This window comes from Schistocerca piceifrons, chromosome 4, assembly GCF_021461385.2.
Source record: "Schistocerca piceifrons isolate TAMUIC-IGC-003096 chromosome 4, iqSchPice1.1, whole genome shotgun sequence".
NCBI lineage: Eukaryota > Metazoa > Arthropoda > Insecta > Orthoptera > Acrididae > Schistocerca > Schistocerca piceifrons.
The window spans coordinates 387,749,331-387,767,643 of record NC_060141.1 but is presented as its reverse complement, the minus strand read 5'-3'; the positions used below and the strand labels follow the sequence as shown (position 1 = coordinate 387,767,643).

At 37.9% G+C, this 18,313-nt stretch overlaps 1 protein-coding gene across 1 annotated transcript in view; it reads left to right on the top strand.

Annotated features, from left to right (window-relative positions):
* Positions 1-18,313, top strand: part of LOC124795862 (E3 ubiquitin-protein ligase highwire-like) — a 327,500-nt gene that overhangs the window by 149,766 nt on the left and 159,421 nt on the right. The window contains exon 16 of the mRNA XM_047259943.1: positions 3,424-3,632. Coding sequence (XP_047115899.1) covers positions 3,424-3,632 — 209 coding nt within the window. The remainder of the gene's footprint in view (positions 1-3,423; positions 3,633-18,313) is intronic.

The following is an 18,313-nucleotide window of genomic DNA, read 5'->3' as shown; positions in this document are numbered from 1 at the left end:
TCAAGATTATGCACAAGAGCACTTGGAATAAGAAGAAAAATCAGAGAAACAGGAACCATAACAGTCAGCAGCAATTCTGTCACACAGATCATGGCCCACAGCAACAGAGAAGCAGCGGCAGATGATGCAGAGGAAACAGGAGTGAATTGCTGGAAAAAAGGTGATGAGATGCCACCCATTTCCCAAACAGACATGATCAGAAGACCAACATACCTCTGACCTCGTTATCCGTGACATCAGAAATGTGCAGTGGAGTGCGATGAAGGAAGAGACTGGCCAGAATTCTAGATACGGGTGCAAGGGTCGCACCAGCATTTGTGGGAGAATGCTGATGATCTCTTTCCTAGACAGAGATGACTGAAAGACAGCCAAGAAAATTGTCGCCACTCATGTTGTCAGCTAGAAACCATGGGCCAAACCAAAATGGAGAGGGATGAAGAAAGCTGTCATCAAAGGGTGGACAGCACAGCCATCATCACTGAATCAGGAAAACTGGGCTTCTAAGGCGACAAATGTGCAGGACTCCACTCTTGACGTGATTGCAAACAGGGAAAGATGGTGCTGCCACAGTGCTTGAACTACAACAGCAAGCTTATAGCCAGCTGGAAGGGGTGCAAATCATTCATGGAGATCTACTAGGACCAGCTGACAACTAGCATGAAGAAGGTGGCCATCAGTAAATAGCAAAAATATTGTGAGGGAACCGGCAGCACAGCAGCAGCTGACCATAAGGATCACAGCACGCAGCAGAAGCAGATGCCAGCTGATAGCAATGGTGGGGGTGTGCTGCTTCTCAGTGAGAGTGAGGCTTAGTGCTCCTCCTGCCGCAGACTGCCACTCGTGCCATTGTGGCCTCAGGAGGAGAAACAGGGCTGCAGCACATGATGGCAGCACAGTGTGAAAATAACTGCAACCATCTGAGAGGAAACTGCAGACATGTGCTAAGAAATGAGAATTCCACACTTCTGTCGGGCACCGGAGCGGATTGTGCAAGGTATCTTACATAGACTAGCAGACAAACTCGGTGAGCTGGTGTGCGCAAAGGTGGACTGTCACAAATAGGTCTAAATCTTTAGTGAAAAAATACTCAATGAGAGCCAGGAACATCCCCCCGGGCACCGGAGTGGGTTGTGCTAGGCATCTTACATACACTAGCAGACAAACTCGGTGAGCTGGTGTATGCAATGGTGGACTGTCACAAATGGGCCTAAATCTTTAGTGAAGAAATACTCAATGAGAGCCAGGAACATCAGAAATGTTAGGCCAGTGGATAAACCACAAGATAGGAAATGCAGGAACAGTATCAAATGATAGCAAGGGTTGTCCACAAAGGTTAGAACAGGGGATGTATAACAGGAAAGCTACCATGTCTGATTGTATCAATATAGAGCTGCTTAAACATGCAGCATTAAAGTTAACAGCTAAGGCTCTTACATCTCTTAAATAAATGCTTGGTGATACCTGAATCACAGGAACCTCAGGAGAGGTGATGCCGGTCTACAAAAAAGGAGAAAGAAATGTCTATGAGAACTATAGAGGAATAAGCCTACTAAATTTGTCTTACAAGCAAAAATTGCAATACAGCACTTAAATATGTAAGAACTATCATCTACAAATTTCAGTAAATGAAGTAACAACTTTCAAAGAGAAATTTCCAGTATGTTTCAAAATAGCACTAGATGAACAATCGATAGAACATATATCACATTTTCAGCTGTTAGTCTGTGATATTAACCATGAATATGAAAATGACATCATTAATAAATTAAACAAGTTTGAAATGATATGAGGCACAATACACAGATCACTGGTGACAAGATGAGGTTGAATGCAAATTTTAGAGATTAATGTCTATCCTTACGCTGATATATATAAGCAAATCCTGGACATTAAGTGTGAAAGAGAAATGAAGAGTACATATAAAGAAGCAAATCCTGGACATTAATTGAGAAAGATAAATGAAGAATACAGTTGGGTGAAAGGAAATTTTTAAGTTAAGTTAAAGGGCATACCCTCAGATATCAAATACAAAAAAATAATAATAACAGGAGAACTGTATAAATGAAAGAACATCTACAGAATTGGGGAAGACAGTTTAGTTAAACAAGTAATCAACTATAAACCTATAGGAAAGAGAGATCTTTGTCAGCTGAGGAACAGAGGGTTTCCGTGAAGTTGGAACTGGCCATAAACTTACTCCATGATGTGAAGAAGAAGAAGCAGAAGAAGTCTTAATGGAAAGTAATAACAGTTTCAGAAAGTGGAACATATGAAGGTGGACAAATAGGGTGGTACCCCTCAGGGGAAATATGAAAGGAAGAAGACAACTCAAAAGGCCTCCTTCTGTGGGAGGGTGTATCACCACAGTGTCAGAGTGTAATGGTCTTTGTCAGTTCCCCAAACAGTAAACTGATGACCTGTCCTTCCTCATTTCCATGTGGAATGGCCACCTGATGTAGCGATAAAGCTACAACATCAGTGACTATTACTGTAGTCTGGTTCATTTGCTTAATTTGTAGTTCAGCTAGCCATCCATAGAAAAACTTTACTAGCATTCACTAATCATAAACTAATATGAGTTATTGTATATAGAAACTTTAGTAAAAGATTTCTACTGCCCGCTAACAATCATCCAATTGTCATTCGTGTAACAAAGTATATAAATCCCAATATAAAATTTAAATAATAATTAACATAAGATTAAATTTGTTATCTTGGCAAGGAATTTTTGATTTTAGAAATCTAATGAATGTTTTTTGTAGCGGTAGTACCTTAGAGGATGTTTGCCTCCTGCATTTGCAAAACTAGCACTCTCTTAACTCTCTTATACATCTACACAAAGGTCACCATTTGAATTACGAAAACCTAACAGCAGGTGTAGAATACTGTGACGCCTATTTCAACTGTTCCCAAGCTTTCACATTTCTTCACTCCATGCAATTGGCACACCTCCAGACAAGGGCGCATAACTTGTGCACACCACAAGAACATAACACTCTTAAGTCCTAAGAGAACACTGCCAATAACCTGCACAGAAGGTGAATATTTATTGCAGAAACCTATGCCTCTCTTTACAACTAGAGCTGCTTTTATTTTTGAATAGGAACTTACCTGTGAGAGAAGTCAGTTGTTGGATACTTTATTGTCAGAACCTTGTTTTAGTATATTAGTTTGTAATCTTTGTTTTCCTATCATGTTTCCGGCTTTTATGTTTTAGATATATATAATATTTCCAGTGTACCATATACTCATATAACTTGTATGTTTGTAGAATAGTCATATCCTTTTGATTTTTTTATAATCCATTCTTTAGTCAATGTGATAAAAAAAATTTTGATTGACAAATGCTGTGTAGTTCTGGTGTATCTGAAGTACATTATGAAGTCAAATTAAACTTACTTCTTACTTCATACTTCATTAAAGATCAAGCAGCAAGAAGGGCTGTTTGGGCCGAAGGAAGCCTGTACCATCAACATCAGCTCCCTCAAGACTGACATCTCCTGCAGGCAGTAGTGGTGGTTCAATGCAGGAGACCCATGTTATAATGAAAAATAATGCAATGTTTCTGCTGGAGCTAGCCAGCGCAGGAGGTACAGGCCTGCAGCAGCGTCGACCATCAATTGTGGGTGCAGGTAGGCAGTACTACAGTTCAGCAGTTTATATGAAACAGTAGTTGAGTACTGACTTCTGAAACAAAGTTTTAACATAAGGTTTTTCAAAGGATTCTTGACAGATAAATGCTGAATTGTGGGTGGATCTAATTAAAAAGAAGAAAGATAGTGACTGTTGGATGTGGTCAACTGACTGGAGGCTGCTGGCTTGGACTTTAGAGACAGTTAACTTGAACGTCACCTGAGATACCTCATGTGTCACTTGTTTTGCCCATGGGCTCTGGTGTTGGGGAACCTTCCAGTGTACCTAATGTTGGGTGACTGCTCTAACCTCAGGGTGAATGACAGTTTGTGAACTGTTGATGGCATAATCTGTATCACTTTAGGGAGGGAGTTACCTTCATAATCTCGGATGTTATTGAATTTAGTTAGCATATGTTAAACTTCACGAGTAAGTAAGAAACACATATTTTTTTGTTTCTCCAAAAAAATTCCTGCCCTAAGATATGGGCTTCCAAAGATGACACTGCGAACATCATTTTGAAGATATAAATTTCGGAATTTTTTTTTAAAATGCTGTATCTTTGTAATAGTTCTAGATATTTTGTAGAGTTTTTTTTAAACATAAGTGCTTTATGATTACAACGGCATCCTCCATTTGGACATAACTGTCAAAGTTCTTTTACTGTCACCTTTTGAATTTTTTTTTAAATTTCCTGATTTTTTTTTCCAAAAAATGCCAATATAGAAAAGTTAGATTTTTTCTGTTGATTAGTACCATGTAGTACTAAATTCTCTGTAAAGGAGAGTTTTTAAGTTGGGCAGGTTTTATTTTAAAAATCATTTTTTTAACTTTCAAGGGTAATGTATGTCTCACTGAAGTTGTTTCTCACTAATTTCTTTGTTACAATGTTTATTTCTGTTGTCTTTTCACTTTCATTGTTACAGATATTTCTTACACATTGTTGTAGTTTCTTGTCAGTTTCTTTGTCATGGTTGTTCATTGCAGGTTTCTGCATTGTAGTTGTTCAGTGCTAATTTGTTTACTGAGACTTCTAAGAAATCTGAGACCATCCAGTGAGTTCTGTGTTTTCGTGAGAAATTTTCTAGTTGACACAGCTGCAGTGTGTTTTGTGAAAAGAACTGTTTGAAATGTCTTCTAACTGGGGCCACAGAAGAGTGAAGTGTGCTGACTATTTATATATAAAAGAACCAGGCTGTTCAAGTTGGGAATAAGTGTTCTCATTTGAGGACTCTGTTTCAAAGTGAAGATGTGTTCAGTGATGACTTTTTGTGTTTTAAGTGTTTTGACAGAATAATGACAATGATAGTACCTGAACAAGGTGAAGCCTCCCATGGTGCAAAGGTTTGTTAGAAATAAAACAATGCAGATTTTGCATCAATAGAGGAAGAATTAAATACCCTGAATCAATCAACTTCAGAGGTAGATGTTAGCCCTGTTAAGAAACAGTGGTCAGTGAAGTTGAGTCATAAGCTCTATGCTTCAAGAAAGTGCAGAAAAATACACTGCAGAAAAACTGACCACACTCTTCAAAGTAGAAATTCCATCTTCAGAAGAAAATGAACCAAAGCACTCTTGTACCTCTTGCCACAAATTTTTCACAAATACCAATTCAGGTATTGAATATTATGCATCCTATAGTGAAAAGATGCAAGTTTTAACTATTATTCTAGAGACATTTTCAAAGAAAACAATTTTGAACCACATTCCATCATTATCAAAGTACGTGATAGACAAATCAAGAAATGCAGAGTTTGTAAAAGGAGTCTTTGGAAGACCAGATCCCTATTATAGTCATCCTGTAGAAGTTCAAATAGTGCAGTCATTTTGTCTGGAAGATAAATGGGACTGTTTTTGCCAGAGTGCCAACAAAAAAGACACTATAACTGTAACAGTTGAAGGTCAAAAAGTAGTGAAAGTGAAGAGGTACATGACTCGCAGTATTAAAGAAACTTTTGCAATTTATAAGAGCAACTATACAACTTAACATATTGGAAGATCAAAGTTTTTATGCTCTACGACCTAAGAGGGTAGATCGACACCCACCTAGAGAATCTGTTTATGCGAATTTTGACCTTTGTGTGGCAAATTTGAAGAACTTACTGGAGCACATGACATATGACACCTTGGTTGGGCATGTGAAGTCATTAGTAGTCTGTGACGTAAAGCGAGATACTTGTTTATTTCAAGAAAGTGGTGTCTGTCCTGGAAAGGGAGGACTGTCTTTACAGACACATGGCCTGGAAGATGTAGCAGATAACTCTGCAGGAATTACATATGGGACATGGAAGGAAAATAAACTAATTAAAAAAACTGTTGCTTTTGACAGTTTCATCGACGAACTTGGTAAATGATCAGTGACAGCAGTAACCCACCAGCATCTGAAGAAATTGCAACAACACTACATTGCAGAAGTGAAAGGGTGTGTACAGGCTGAGGAACTATGTTTAGTGCTTCACTGTGATTTCGCTGAGAACTGGTCTGTAATTCTCCCACAAGAAGTACAAAGGTATCATTGGAGTAATGACCAGGTTTCAATTTTCACAGGAGTGACATATTTTCTAAACATGACTACAAGTGTTGCAGTTATAAGTGATGCACATGATTTGCTAGCAATGCACAAAATTCTTCAACTGAAGACAGGGGCAGGAAAGATCATGATTATTTCTGATGGTGCTCCTAGTCATTTTAAAAATCGTTGCCTGGTTATGGGAAGGTGCTTGTGATGGTTTAGGAAGCCTAACGAAGCACCTTGCTACAAAACGTAAGCTTTCCAGGCCAAATACAGTTGTGATTCAGAATGCTGAGGATTTTACGAGAGTCGTGAAATCTTACACATCCACAGCCCTCATTCTTTTGTCCAAAGAGGAAATCGAAGAATTCCATGAGCAGAAAAAAGAATAATGGTCCAAAAAAATTACTCCTGTGAAAGGACTTCACAAAATACATTTTTGGACTCAAAGTGATGGGCGAACTCATATTGCTCACACTTTCAGAGCAAGAAAGAAGAAATTTTGTTCTTCAGCCAACACCTCAGAAACAGCAGGATAATATTCAGATTCACAACCTGAGAAGGAGGATGTTGTGGCATGTGTGTATGACTGTGACTGGAGGATTGTAGAGATTATAGACACAAGTTATGAGTGAAATGAAATTGTAGTGAACTTTATGCTGACATATGGACCAGCTGCTGGATATAGATTTCCAGTTGAAGGACAGCAACAATGCCATCAGTGCTCACTTCTTGTTCACAATGTTTTGAAGTGCTCCAGTTCCTATTGGTTCAACAGGAAGGTATCACTCTATATCAAAGGAAGATACTGAAGCAGTGGAACTCATTTTTAGTTCATTGACTGGCTAATTTCAGTACAAAACAGAGTGCACAGAAGTTGTGTAAATTGAAACATTTAAGTCTATGGCCTTTCACATACATTTGGAACCATTTAAAATGCTTGAAAAAGTGAGTCTCTTACTCATCTTTCAAAACTAAAATTATGTTAAATAAGGCTAGGTTTTGATTTTTATGAGCCTGTTATGTGATAATGTGGTAATAAAACAGGTTTTATGTATGACAAAAATTTCAGTTGTTTGTAAAACCTGTTCATCATAAAAGTGGAAGCTCTCCTTTCAGGGAATGTAGAACTATATGGTACTAATCAACAGAAAAAAATCAAAATTTTATGGATTGACATTTTTGAAAAAAAATTTTTTCCGTAAATTATAAAATAAGTTCAGAATGCTATAGAAAAAGAACTTTGACAGATAAGTCCAAATGGAGGATTTCTTTGTCATCATAAAGTAGTTATCTTTCAAATAAAATAACTCCAACAAAATATCTAGAACTGTTCCAGAGATAGAGCATTTTAAATTTTTTTCCAAAATTCGCATCTTCAAAATGGTATGCGCAGTGTCATCTTTGAAGCGCTGTATCTCAGAAATTTTTTTGGACAAAACACAAAAAAGTACGTGTTCCTTACTTAGTCCTTAATTTTAACATATGAGACTATGAAGGTAAGGTTTTTTTCCCAGCCTGCCTGAACTGGTATGGACTATGCCCCATGTTGCTCAAGTTGGAGAATGAATGTGGTGACTGGCCATGTGCCCTCACTCATTCACCCTGTTAGTAGATAAGAGGTCACTCTTTCAGCAGGGTCTGACCAAGCGCACAGTAGGGAAGGGGTGGTTTGCTTGCTATTGGGAGTTCCAATGTTAAGTACATTGTAGAGCCCATTAGGCAAACAGTATCCAGGACTTGAATGAAGTCTGCTGATGGGGCCTCATCCAAAATATGGAGGAGACTCCATCTGTGGTGGCTATCAAGGATGCATTGTCTGCATGTTGTGGCTCATACTGGAATAAATGATGCCTGTCACTTGGGTTCTGATGAATTCCTTATTTCATACAGATAGCTGGTGGAATTGCTGAAGACTGCTGACCTAGCTTGCAGGATCCAAAGAAGGCATGTAATTTGCAATATAATACCCACCAGCAGACTTGTGGTCCTATGTTATAGGGAGGAGTATTGTAGGATTCTCCTTGGTATGTTGGGGTGCACTACATAAGGAAGTAGCTACTTGGGTAACAGAGTACTAGTGGAGTGCATAAATTGTTGTTGTTATTATTATTATTATTATTATTATTTTAAATAGGCTAGGTTATAGTTTGAGGTCCTCTAATGATAGAACACAAGTTATGCAGAGAGTGAAATCATATCACATACAAAGTAAGGCACTTCGAATGTGAAAACTTAAACAGTAAATTGCCAAAGCATTTGTTTCAAAATCTGCAAATTTACTGCACACCAGGGAAGCTATCACTCACAGATTATACTCTGAACAAAGAGCTGGATGAAACCTGAAGTAGAAAGCTCCAAAATGTTTAATGAAGTGTGGAATGTAACTCAAAAAGATAGGTTGGACACAACAGGAGGTGGGATGCACATTGCAAATAACAAAAATATTATGTCTACTGAGGTCAAAATTGGGTCTTGACTGCAAAATTTGATGCAAATAACTGGTGCATTTGAACTCAAGTTAATCATTAGATGTTTCTAGCAGTCACCCAATTCTGCCATAACAGTTCTGGGATCATTCAAAGAAACCTTATGCTCAATATGCAGCACTAAAGAAGTACCCCGATAATGCAATATTAATTGGAGGGAACTTTAACTTACTGAGTATAAATTTGAATTTTCTCATGGTGAGAAATTAGAGGAACAATCTGCTTTACTTGGTATAAAGCTTTCTATAGCCAAGGTCACATATATATGTCTTTATTTTCGACAACGGGTTTCAACAGACTTTGCTGCCATTTTCTTGCCTTCAGAAATTATTATTACAAAACGTGTTCATTGTGAGTTGGAACCACGTGCCAAGTTGTCATATTTGTGGATAAAATGTAGCACATTATGCAAAGGTTTACAATCATATAGCCGGCCGTGTGGCCGAGCGGTTCTAGGCGTTTCAGTCTGGAACCGCTTGACCGCTATGGTCGCAGGTTCGAATCCTGCCTCGGGTATGGATGTGTGTGATGTCCTTAGGCTGGTTAGGTTTAAGTAGCTCTAAATTCTAGGGGACTGATGACCTCAGATGTTAAGTCCCATAGTGCTCAGCGCCATTTGAACCATTTGAATAATCATATACAATGGTGAGCCATTTGAACCATTTGAATAATCATATACAATGGTGAGCCAAAACATTATGCTTAATAGAATGTAGATCTACTTTTCAAGCAGACCACAATAGCAGTTTTGCTTGACATGGATACAACAAGTCCTTGGTTGGTTTCCAGAGGCATGCGACACCATATGTCAGTGTTCAGATCACGCAGTTACTGTAAATTATGGGCCGGTGGTTTGCATGTACACAACTGATGCCCGATATGTCTTCCAATAGGTACAGATCAGGGGCACTTGCTGGCAAAGACATCAGTGTGAGTTCACTACCGTGCTCATCAAACTGCTGCAGCATGATTCTGACTTGTGACATGGACATTTATCCTGTTGGAAGATGTCATTGTCATAGGGGAAGACATCAAGCATAAACTTATGCAGTTGGTCCTCAATAATGTTCATGTAGTCCACAGCTGTCATGATGCCTTCAGTTACCATCATTACTACCACAGGTTCCATGGAAGCCCAACTCAACATACCCCATTGCATAATTCTGCTTTCAACACCATGCATCTGTGGCGCAGTGCATGTTTCAAGCAGCAATCTGCCCCGGTAACGGCGTGTAAGAACAAAACCATCAAACTGGTGTAACAAGAAATGTGATTTGTTTGACCAGGCAACCCATGTATACTGACCCACAGTGAAAGCCCCATGCACTGCAGTCATAATTGATGATGATGTTGGGTCAACACCGGAATGAGTATCGGCTGCGTGCTGTGGAGCTCCTTGTTCGACAGTGGCCTTCGAACGCTGTGCTCCAAGAGACATTTGCTTGCACCAGCATTGTATTCTGTCATCGGATATGCCACATATCGCTGCCTATCCTACTTTACACAATGGCAATCCTCCAGTCTCCACACTTCGTGATGAGACATGGAGGTCCAATACCATATGGTCTATTTGTTATTTCATCATCCTTCAGTCAGCTTCCACAGATGCTTAAGACAGTAGTATGTGAACAGCTGACCACTTTCACCATTTCAGAGATTCTCGTTCCCAGGCTCAGGACCATAACAATCTGACTTTTGTCAAAATCACTTACATAAGCGTATTTCTGAATTTTCAGTCAGTATCTTCACTATAATGACTACTCACATATCTCTGTTCTGCTTGTGTTCTTTCCTTACCTTATCACACAACTGCCACAGTATGAGAAGGATTTCAGTCTCATGGCAAGGGCAGGTTAATGAAGTTTTGTGGATGGGGGCAGTTGCCTGGAGGTGAAAGAAGATCTACAGGTCGACTCTTCAAAAGTTAAGGGAGAAAAATCCTTCAAAACCCACTGTTTTAAACTGTTTTGATTCTTTAAAATATCAAATAATTGCAAAAATGTGTTGTATTTTAGACATAAAGAGTTTTAAATTTCTTGAAATGTGCAGCATTCACATCCTTTTTCTGAGTAGCTTCTTTTATATAATTGTTAACACACAGCAACAAGCTCATAAGCCATTCGTTAACACAGAGTTGATAAGCAAATTAAAAGCAAATAAACTGAATTTAGAATCCCTCCTTCTTAACGCCCCCCCTCCTTTTAATCCACCCTTGTCTCACGATGGGCAATAGTCAAAACGTTTTGGCCCATCATTGTATGTAGTGTTCACAGATGATTGTTAAGTCTTAACAGTCACAGTTTACAGTAAAATGTACAGTAGCACATCCGTTTACCTTAGCTTGACATGTTCCATTCATTGGTGATCCACCTTAGATGGTGTATATGGTATATACACTATCTAAGGTGGATCATCAATGAATGGAACACGTCAAGATAAAGTAAACAGGTGTTCTATTGTACATTTTGCTGTATATTGTGTTTTTAAGACTTAACACAATCATCTGTAAATGCTACATGTATAGAAATGGCAACATGTTTTATTTCTAACAAACCTTTGCATAATGTGCTATATGTTATCCATTAATATGCCAACTTGCCATGTGATTGCAGCTCACAATGGACACAGTTTGTAACAGTAAATTTTGAAGTCTTGAAGATAACAGCAAAGTCTGTTGATACCAGTTGTCGAAAATAAGGAAGCATTTATGCAATCTTGATCTTGGCTATAGAAAGATTTTACTTAGTATAGAGTGGGACAGCTGTGGAGTCATTGTAGGTGGTATAGATAAACGGTCTTGAGCAACTAGTTCAACAACACACACACAGTGCAAAACTCAGTTTGTCCTTTTCTCACACATCATCTTGTAAACCTCGAATGAAGGGCAACAGGGAGATTTCGTATTCTTAAATTTCCAGAATGCATATGACACAGTGCCCATTGTGACTGCTAACGAATATCCGAGCATATGGAATAGGCTCTTAGATGGGTGGCTGGCTTGAAGACTTCAACAGTAGAATCCAATGTATTGATATGTGTGGCAAGTGTGCATCAGAGACAGGAGTATCGTCAGGAGTTCCTCAGTGAAAAGTGATGGGACTGCTCTTCTCCTCTGTGTACTTGAAAGCTCTGACTACTATCAGCAGCAGTCTGTGGATGCTGATGATGCTAGTGTACTGGAAAGTGTTGTCGTTGAATGATCATAGGAGGATACAGGATGACTTGGACAGAATTTTTATTTGGTGTAGGGAATGGCAGCTTGCTTTAAACATAAAAAATTTAAGTTAATTCAGGTGAATAGGAAAAACAATCCTGTAGAGTTCAAATGCAGTGTTAGTGATGTGCTGATTGACTCAGCCATGGTACTTGAATATCTAGGCATAACATTGCAAAACAATATGAAATGGAATGACAGTGTAAGGAAGGTAGCAGGGAAAGTGAATGATCTACTTCTGTTATTGAGAAAATTCTAGAAAAGTGTAGTGGAAAATCCAGGATGGAATATAACAATATTACTCAGCCTCTCCGCTATATGCTGAGTAGCAATTTTCCTTTTAATAATATTGCTAGAAAAGTATAGCTCATCTATGAAAGAGGCAGCATGTTGAACACTTGTGTGCCCAATTCTTGAATACTGCTTTAGTTTTTAGGATCCCCACCAATCGAATTAAACGATAGCTCCAAAGCAATTCAGGGGTGTGCTGCTAGATTTGTTATTGGTAGATTCGATCAATGTTTCAGTGTTACAGAAATGCTCTGACAACTCAAATGGAAATCCCTATAGTGAAGACAACATTGTTTTCACAAAAAATTATTGAACTAGCATTTGCAGCAGCTGGCTGCAGAGAAATTCTACTGCCACCAGTGTACATATTGCATAATGACTGCTAAGGCAGCACAAGAGAAATTAGGGCTTGCGCAGAGGTATATAGATATTCATTTTTCCCTTGCTCCATTTGTGAGTGGGAGAGGAAAGGGAATGAGTATTAGTGGTGCAAGGTACTCTTTGCTATTCGTTATACTGTGGCTTGTGGAGTTTGTATGTAGATGTAAATGTACTTTTAAAACCTGTACTATGAAGTTGTGGTTAGAGTGTGGTAATGTCTCCCCTTGAAATCTTGGTTGAAATGACTGCCAGATTGTAGTTTACTTGGAATTTGGTTGCAAAATTTTAAAGCCAACAAATCTGGATGTGAAATAATGTGTGTGTGTCAGTTATGAAAAATGTGTTTGGATGGGGGAAGCATTATGAACTGTTCCCTAAATTACCTTAATATTGCAGCAGACATAGAAATCTATAATTAAGCAAAATGTTGAGTTATATGATAAAATAGGACAGAAATTTAAAACATTTAAGTGCTGTCAAAATTGATTCAAATGTCAAATTGTTGGGTTTTTATTTGTTAAAAAATGTTCACGTGTTCTGATTTTTAGCTGCTTGCCAATCTTATATATTTACTTGTTATTTTAGTTTTCTGTTAATGATTATACTGCATCAGTGTTATTTGCATGCTCATACGTAATTTTGCACTTCATTTGGTGTGACTTTAAATGAACTTGATTTGCACTTTATGGGTATCTTTTCAGTTTTTCATTTTCAGTAATTCTTTTTGCATTCCAAGGACATTTATTTCTTGGTACAAGGATAAGGACAACAGTATCAATACAGATGAACACCCAGTAGCCCAAAACAAGACCAGTGAAGTGATGGGCAATTCTTAAGATATTTTTGTAACCTATAAATGGATAAGGACATATTTTCTCACAGACTCAGATATATTGTAATAGCACTTCCTATAAACCTGGATGTGAGCAAACTACCTCTAACTACACACCCATTACACTTCTTCCAGTTATTTGAAAACTTTTTGAGAAAGTGTCCTGTATTTGAATACTGACTTATTTATCTGAGCAGAGCTTGTTAAATGCCTCTCAGTTTGCTTTTGATAAATAATTCCATGCTGTAAAGGAAATAAAAGCTCTCATAAAAGAAGTTCTGGCAGAACTGTGAAGGAAAATTATCCTACTGGTATATTTTGTGATCCTGCCAAAGCCTTGGATTGTATGGATCACAAAATTCTGCTTGGAGAAAGTATAGGGTGTATCAAAAACAATCATCCAATTTGGCACATCTAAATTTCTGAAACTAATAAATGTATACAATGAATTTCGTTTTCTTATGAACGGGAAACTCAAAAAGTTTCTTTTTAATACCTCTTCGTAGATGTTAAATATATACCCCTTGAAAAGCACTGCATATGTGAATGCGGTATTCAAATTGTTTCCACACTGCAGTGAGCATGTTTTGAGTTACAGCTTCCACAGCTACTGTTATGCGAAGTCTCAGTTCATTCATTGTTGTTGGTAGCAGAGACACATAAACAGAGTCTTTTATAAACCCCCACAAGAAATAATCACACAAGTCAGGTCTGGTGACCTTGGAGACCTGTAATGTAAGGCTGTATCACTTGGTCCAGTGTGGCCAATCTGTTGTTCAGTAATCCTTTGATTTAAAAGTTCCCACACTTCCAGATGTCAGTGTGGGAGTGCCCCATCCTGTTGGTAAATGAAGCCATTTGAATCATTGTCCAACTGTGGAGAAAAAAGTTATCAATCATAAACACTAAGCGTGGAAGAAAACTGTTATCCTCCATCTTGCCAAGAATGAAATTACAGAACTCTACACATTAGTGTTTGTCACCTTCACGAAGAGCTTGCAGTAGCTGAATTTTGCATGGTTTCATGTGTAAATGTCAATGCAACACACCAAAGACAGACATGGAGGGCATGTTGAGCTGTCGAGCTGAACGGCAAACAGATTTCTGTGGACTTCTTGTGAAACTGTGGTGGATGCATTGGATGTCGGTGTTCGACACTTGGGGACGGTGCGACAATTTGCGTTTACACAAACAGCCTGTTTCTCAGAATTGTTCATGCCATCATCTAACACTCTGTGTGTAGGAGGATCCATACCAGACCAAATATGAAAGTCATTCGGAGCAGTTATTAATTACCCACACTGCACAAAATGTAGAACACGAAACATTTTCTGTTGTCCCGACACCATTTTCACTAGAACTGAAGTGAGCCCACACTGCTGCTACCTAGTGGTAACCATGGAAACTCGAGAGATTCCTCTTTCCAACAGTACATTGCTCATTCATAAATCTCAGATAGCAAAATAGTTATGATTTTTTTAAAAATTGGATGATTCTTTTTGATACTCTTCTGTATTGTGTTATGGCATTAATGGTATTCACTTGCATGGATTAAGTTTTACCTTATTTAGCATGTCTGATCATTCACATTACAATGTCTTGGATCATATTCGACTTGACTTGGATCAAATTTTTACACAAAAAATATCGTATTTATTAACATTGTAGGACAAGACAGATTGCTACTTCCCATAAAGATGACATGTTAAGTTGCAGCCAGGCACAATTTCAAGACACTTACACATAAGCTTTCAGCCACAGCCTTCATGAGAAAAAGAACAAGAAACACACACCATTCATTCACACTAGCAAGTGCACCTCATGCAAACAGCACTACCGGCTCCAGCAGCTCAGACCAGAATCCTGGACTAAGCTGCCAGAGTTGGTGGTCATGTGCACGTGTGAGGTGTGTTTATTTGTATGAATGAATGGTATGTTTTTTCTTGAATGCTGTGGCCGAAAGCTTATGTGTAACTTTCTTTTAATTGTACCTGTCTGCAACTTAAAGTATCATCTTTACAGTAAGTAACGATCTATCTTCTCCCACATTGTTGATATTCCAATCTGTAGTTTCCATTGTTTGAAATTACTTATTTTGAAATTTCATGTATTCACTTATTGAGCAGAAGCAGTGATAATATAGGCATTCTCTAACAGATCTTCCAAACAGATTGATACCTAAGATCCATTTTAATTTGTGTAGCAACATGGTTTTATTCCCATATAACATTTTCCTTTCTGACTCCAACTTCTATTGCCTGGGATTACGTGTAAGTTTATTTTTAACCTTCTGTTGTGATTGTATGTGTCACAATTTTGTCTCATTCTACTATCAGTGCCAATTACACTTTTAATATACTTTACTGTATCCATACTTAAAAAAGTATCTTGGAAGCAGGATAGACACCGACTGGAAGTGCACCACAGAAATTAAAACAAGGATAGCAATGGCAAAAGAGGCATTTTATAAGAAAAGGAGAATCTTCTGCAGCAGTCTGGACAGAGAACTCAGAAAGAGACTCATAAAATGTCTTGTATGGAGTGTTCTTCTATATGGTGCTGAAACATGGACCATGAGGAAAAAAGACAGAGAAAGGCTGGAGGCTTTTGAGATCTGGTCATGGTGGAAGATGGGAAGAATAAGTTGGATGGACAGAGTAAAAAATGAAGAGGTACTGAGAAGAGTGGGAGAGAAAAGACAGTTACTAGATGTAATAAAGAGAAGAAAAAGAAATTGGATTGGGCATATATTAAGAAAGAATGACGGACTGATAAAAAACAGTTTTAGAAGGTTATGTAGAAGGGAAAAGGAAGTGAGGAAGGAAGAGATTCCAGATACTGGATGTCATGATGGACGGTACAACATACAGCATCCTTAAGAAGGAAGCAATGGATCGCAGAAAATGGAGAGGCAAAGGACCTGCTAATATAGCAGATAACTGATGATGATGATGACTGTATCCATAATATATATGCATAGTAGTGGTAGCACTTTTAGTATTTTAGGAAAGAGTTTACATGACTGTCTAGCACGGGAATAACTCAGATGGGTTCGTGAATATGAGTCCATTTTCACCTTCATAAGGACACATTTACAGACTGAGTCACAGACAATAAACTAACCTCAGGATGGGGGAACAGAACATGTGGGGCCCTACAAGGATCAATACTGGATTGACTCTTATTCTTATCCTACATAAAATAATACTAAAGTACGATTTGAAAACTTTAATGGTTGTTGATGGCGCAAGCATACTAATCAAGGATATGAACTCAGCCTTACCAGACACAGCTTAACAGACCTACAACTGGTTCACAGCAAACTGTTCAAGTCTGAATTTCATCCAAATTCCACAGTTTCAGAGAAGCAAAACTGACCTGCTAGCACCAGCAGTAGACTATGTGAAACACTGTTGAGATCTAACTGAATAGAACGTTGAAATTGTGTCACCTAATAGGTTGACTAATCAAGAAGCTGATTTCAGGATGTTTTGCTCTTAGAAATAGCTCTCGTTGTGTTAACTCATTGAGTATTGCCTTATTTTACACATTTTTGCCATCCAGTGCAGCCAAAGTACGTAAAGTATTTACTCAGGGGAAACAAGCAGAAAGGGTAGGTAAACGCACATTATGCAAAGACCTTTTTAAAAGTGCTGCAATTCTTGCACTCACTTCACAGATAATAACAATTTCTTTGTAGACTTTGCCTCTTTGGGCTGAGTAACTCCTGGTGTTTCTTTAATCAGAAGTTATTTATTGCACTGTTCTTCACAAGACACAAAACCAGCCCATGCTGTGGAGTTATGAACATATAAACATGATAGAAAACCACCCTAAATATCCACCAAGAAAGTCTGTAGTCTTACCAGTGTCTAGTCAGTAGATAAATAGACCGTTCAATAAATAACCAAAGAGAGAGCACAATGTCATAGCCAGGCATAGCAGAGCATCATGTTAGTTGTCACTGGAATTTAGAATCTTTGACAGTAATGGTGCTCCACTGGATTGTGAGTTAGATTTGTTGTGTAACTACCCATGTGTTCACTTTTTTGTTGTGTCTTGCAGTGGTAGGTGCAACCTGTGGCAGCCATGATCTCAGGATATCTATTTAACTTTTCGAAGTCAGATATATATAGGACCTAAAATTCTAGATAGATAAGCTTTTCAACAAGATATTACGTATCCTATTAACAAAACTGTGAAACTGTCATGTCTGTATGTTTGAATATGCTAATTTTCAAAACCACTAGGCAAATTTTAATGGAGTTTTCACATGTAACTTGAGCATAGCTTGGGGTAGCATATAGGCTTTATTTCATCAAAATCTGATCATGGGGAAAAAAAGATATTGTAATTTAAAGTTTTATCTAAAACTGCCATATCTATCTGTTTCAACATGCTGATCTCCATACCTACTAGATGAATTTTTGTAGGGTTTTCATAGGTAACTTGAGCATATGTTGGGGCAACATACAGATTTTATTTAATCAGAATTGGAACATGTAAGAAAAGATATCATAAATGAAATTTTTATCTAAAATCATCTATCGAGCATAGTATTTCAGATGTTTACCACAACAACATGATCCTCAGGGAATAATATACAAGTGAACTTATAGATGATGCTGTTAGTTTCAAAGTACACCAAAGAACCATTAGACGACATTAATGTTTTCAATTCACTGACAGGTGTATTTTCATAAGTTTACACCAATGACAGAATTTAGTGCACTTAGCTTTCTACCACACAAAATCAGTTTGAAAAAGGGTTTCCTGATTATTCTGTTGCGAAATTTAAGCCTATTGAAATTGCATAATGAAGTGAGACTTGAAATTCCCTCTCTCCAACATAAAATCATGGAAACAGAGAATTTTGACACTTATTTTTGCAGTGGTTTTTCCCAAGGGGAAATACAGTGATATGATTGTTTCTTGGTATCAACTTTGGAGGAATATATTTG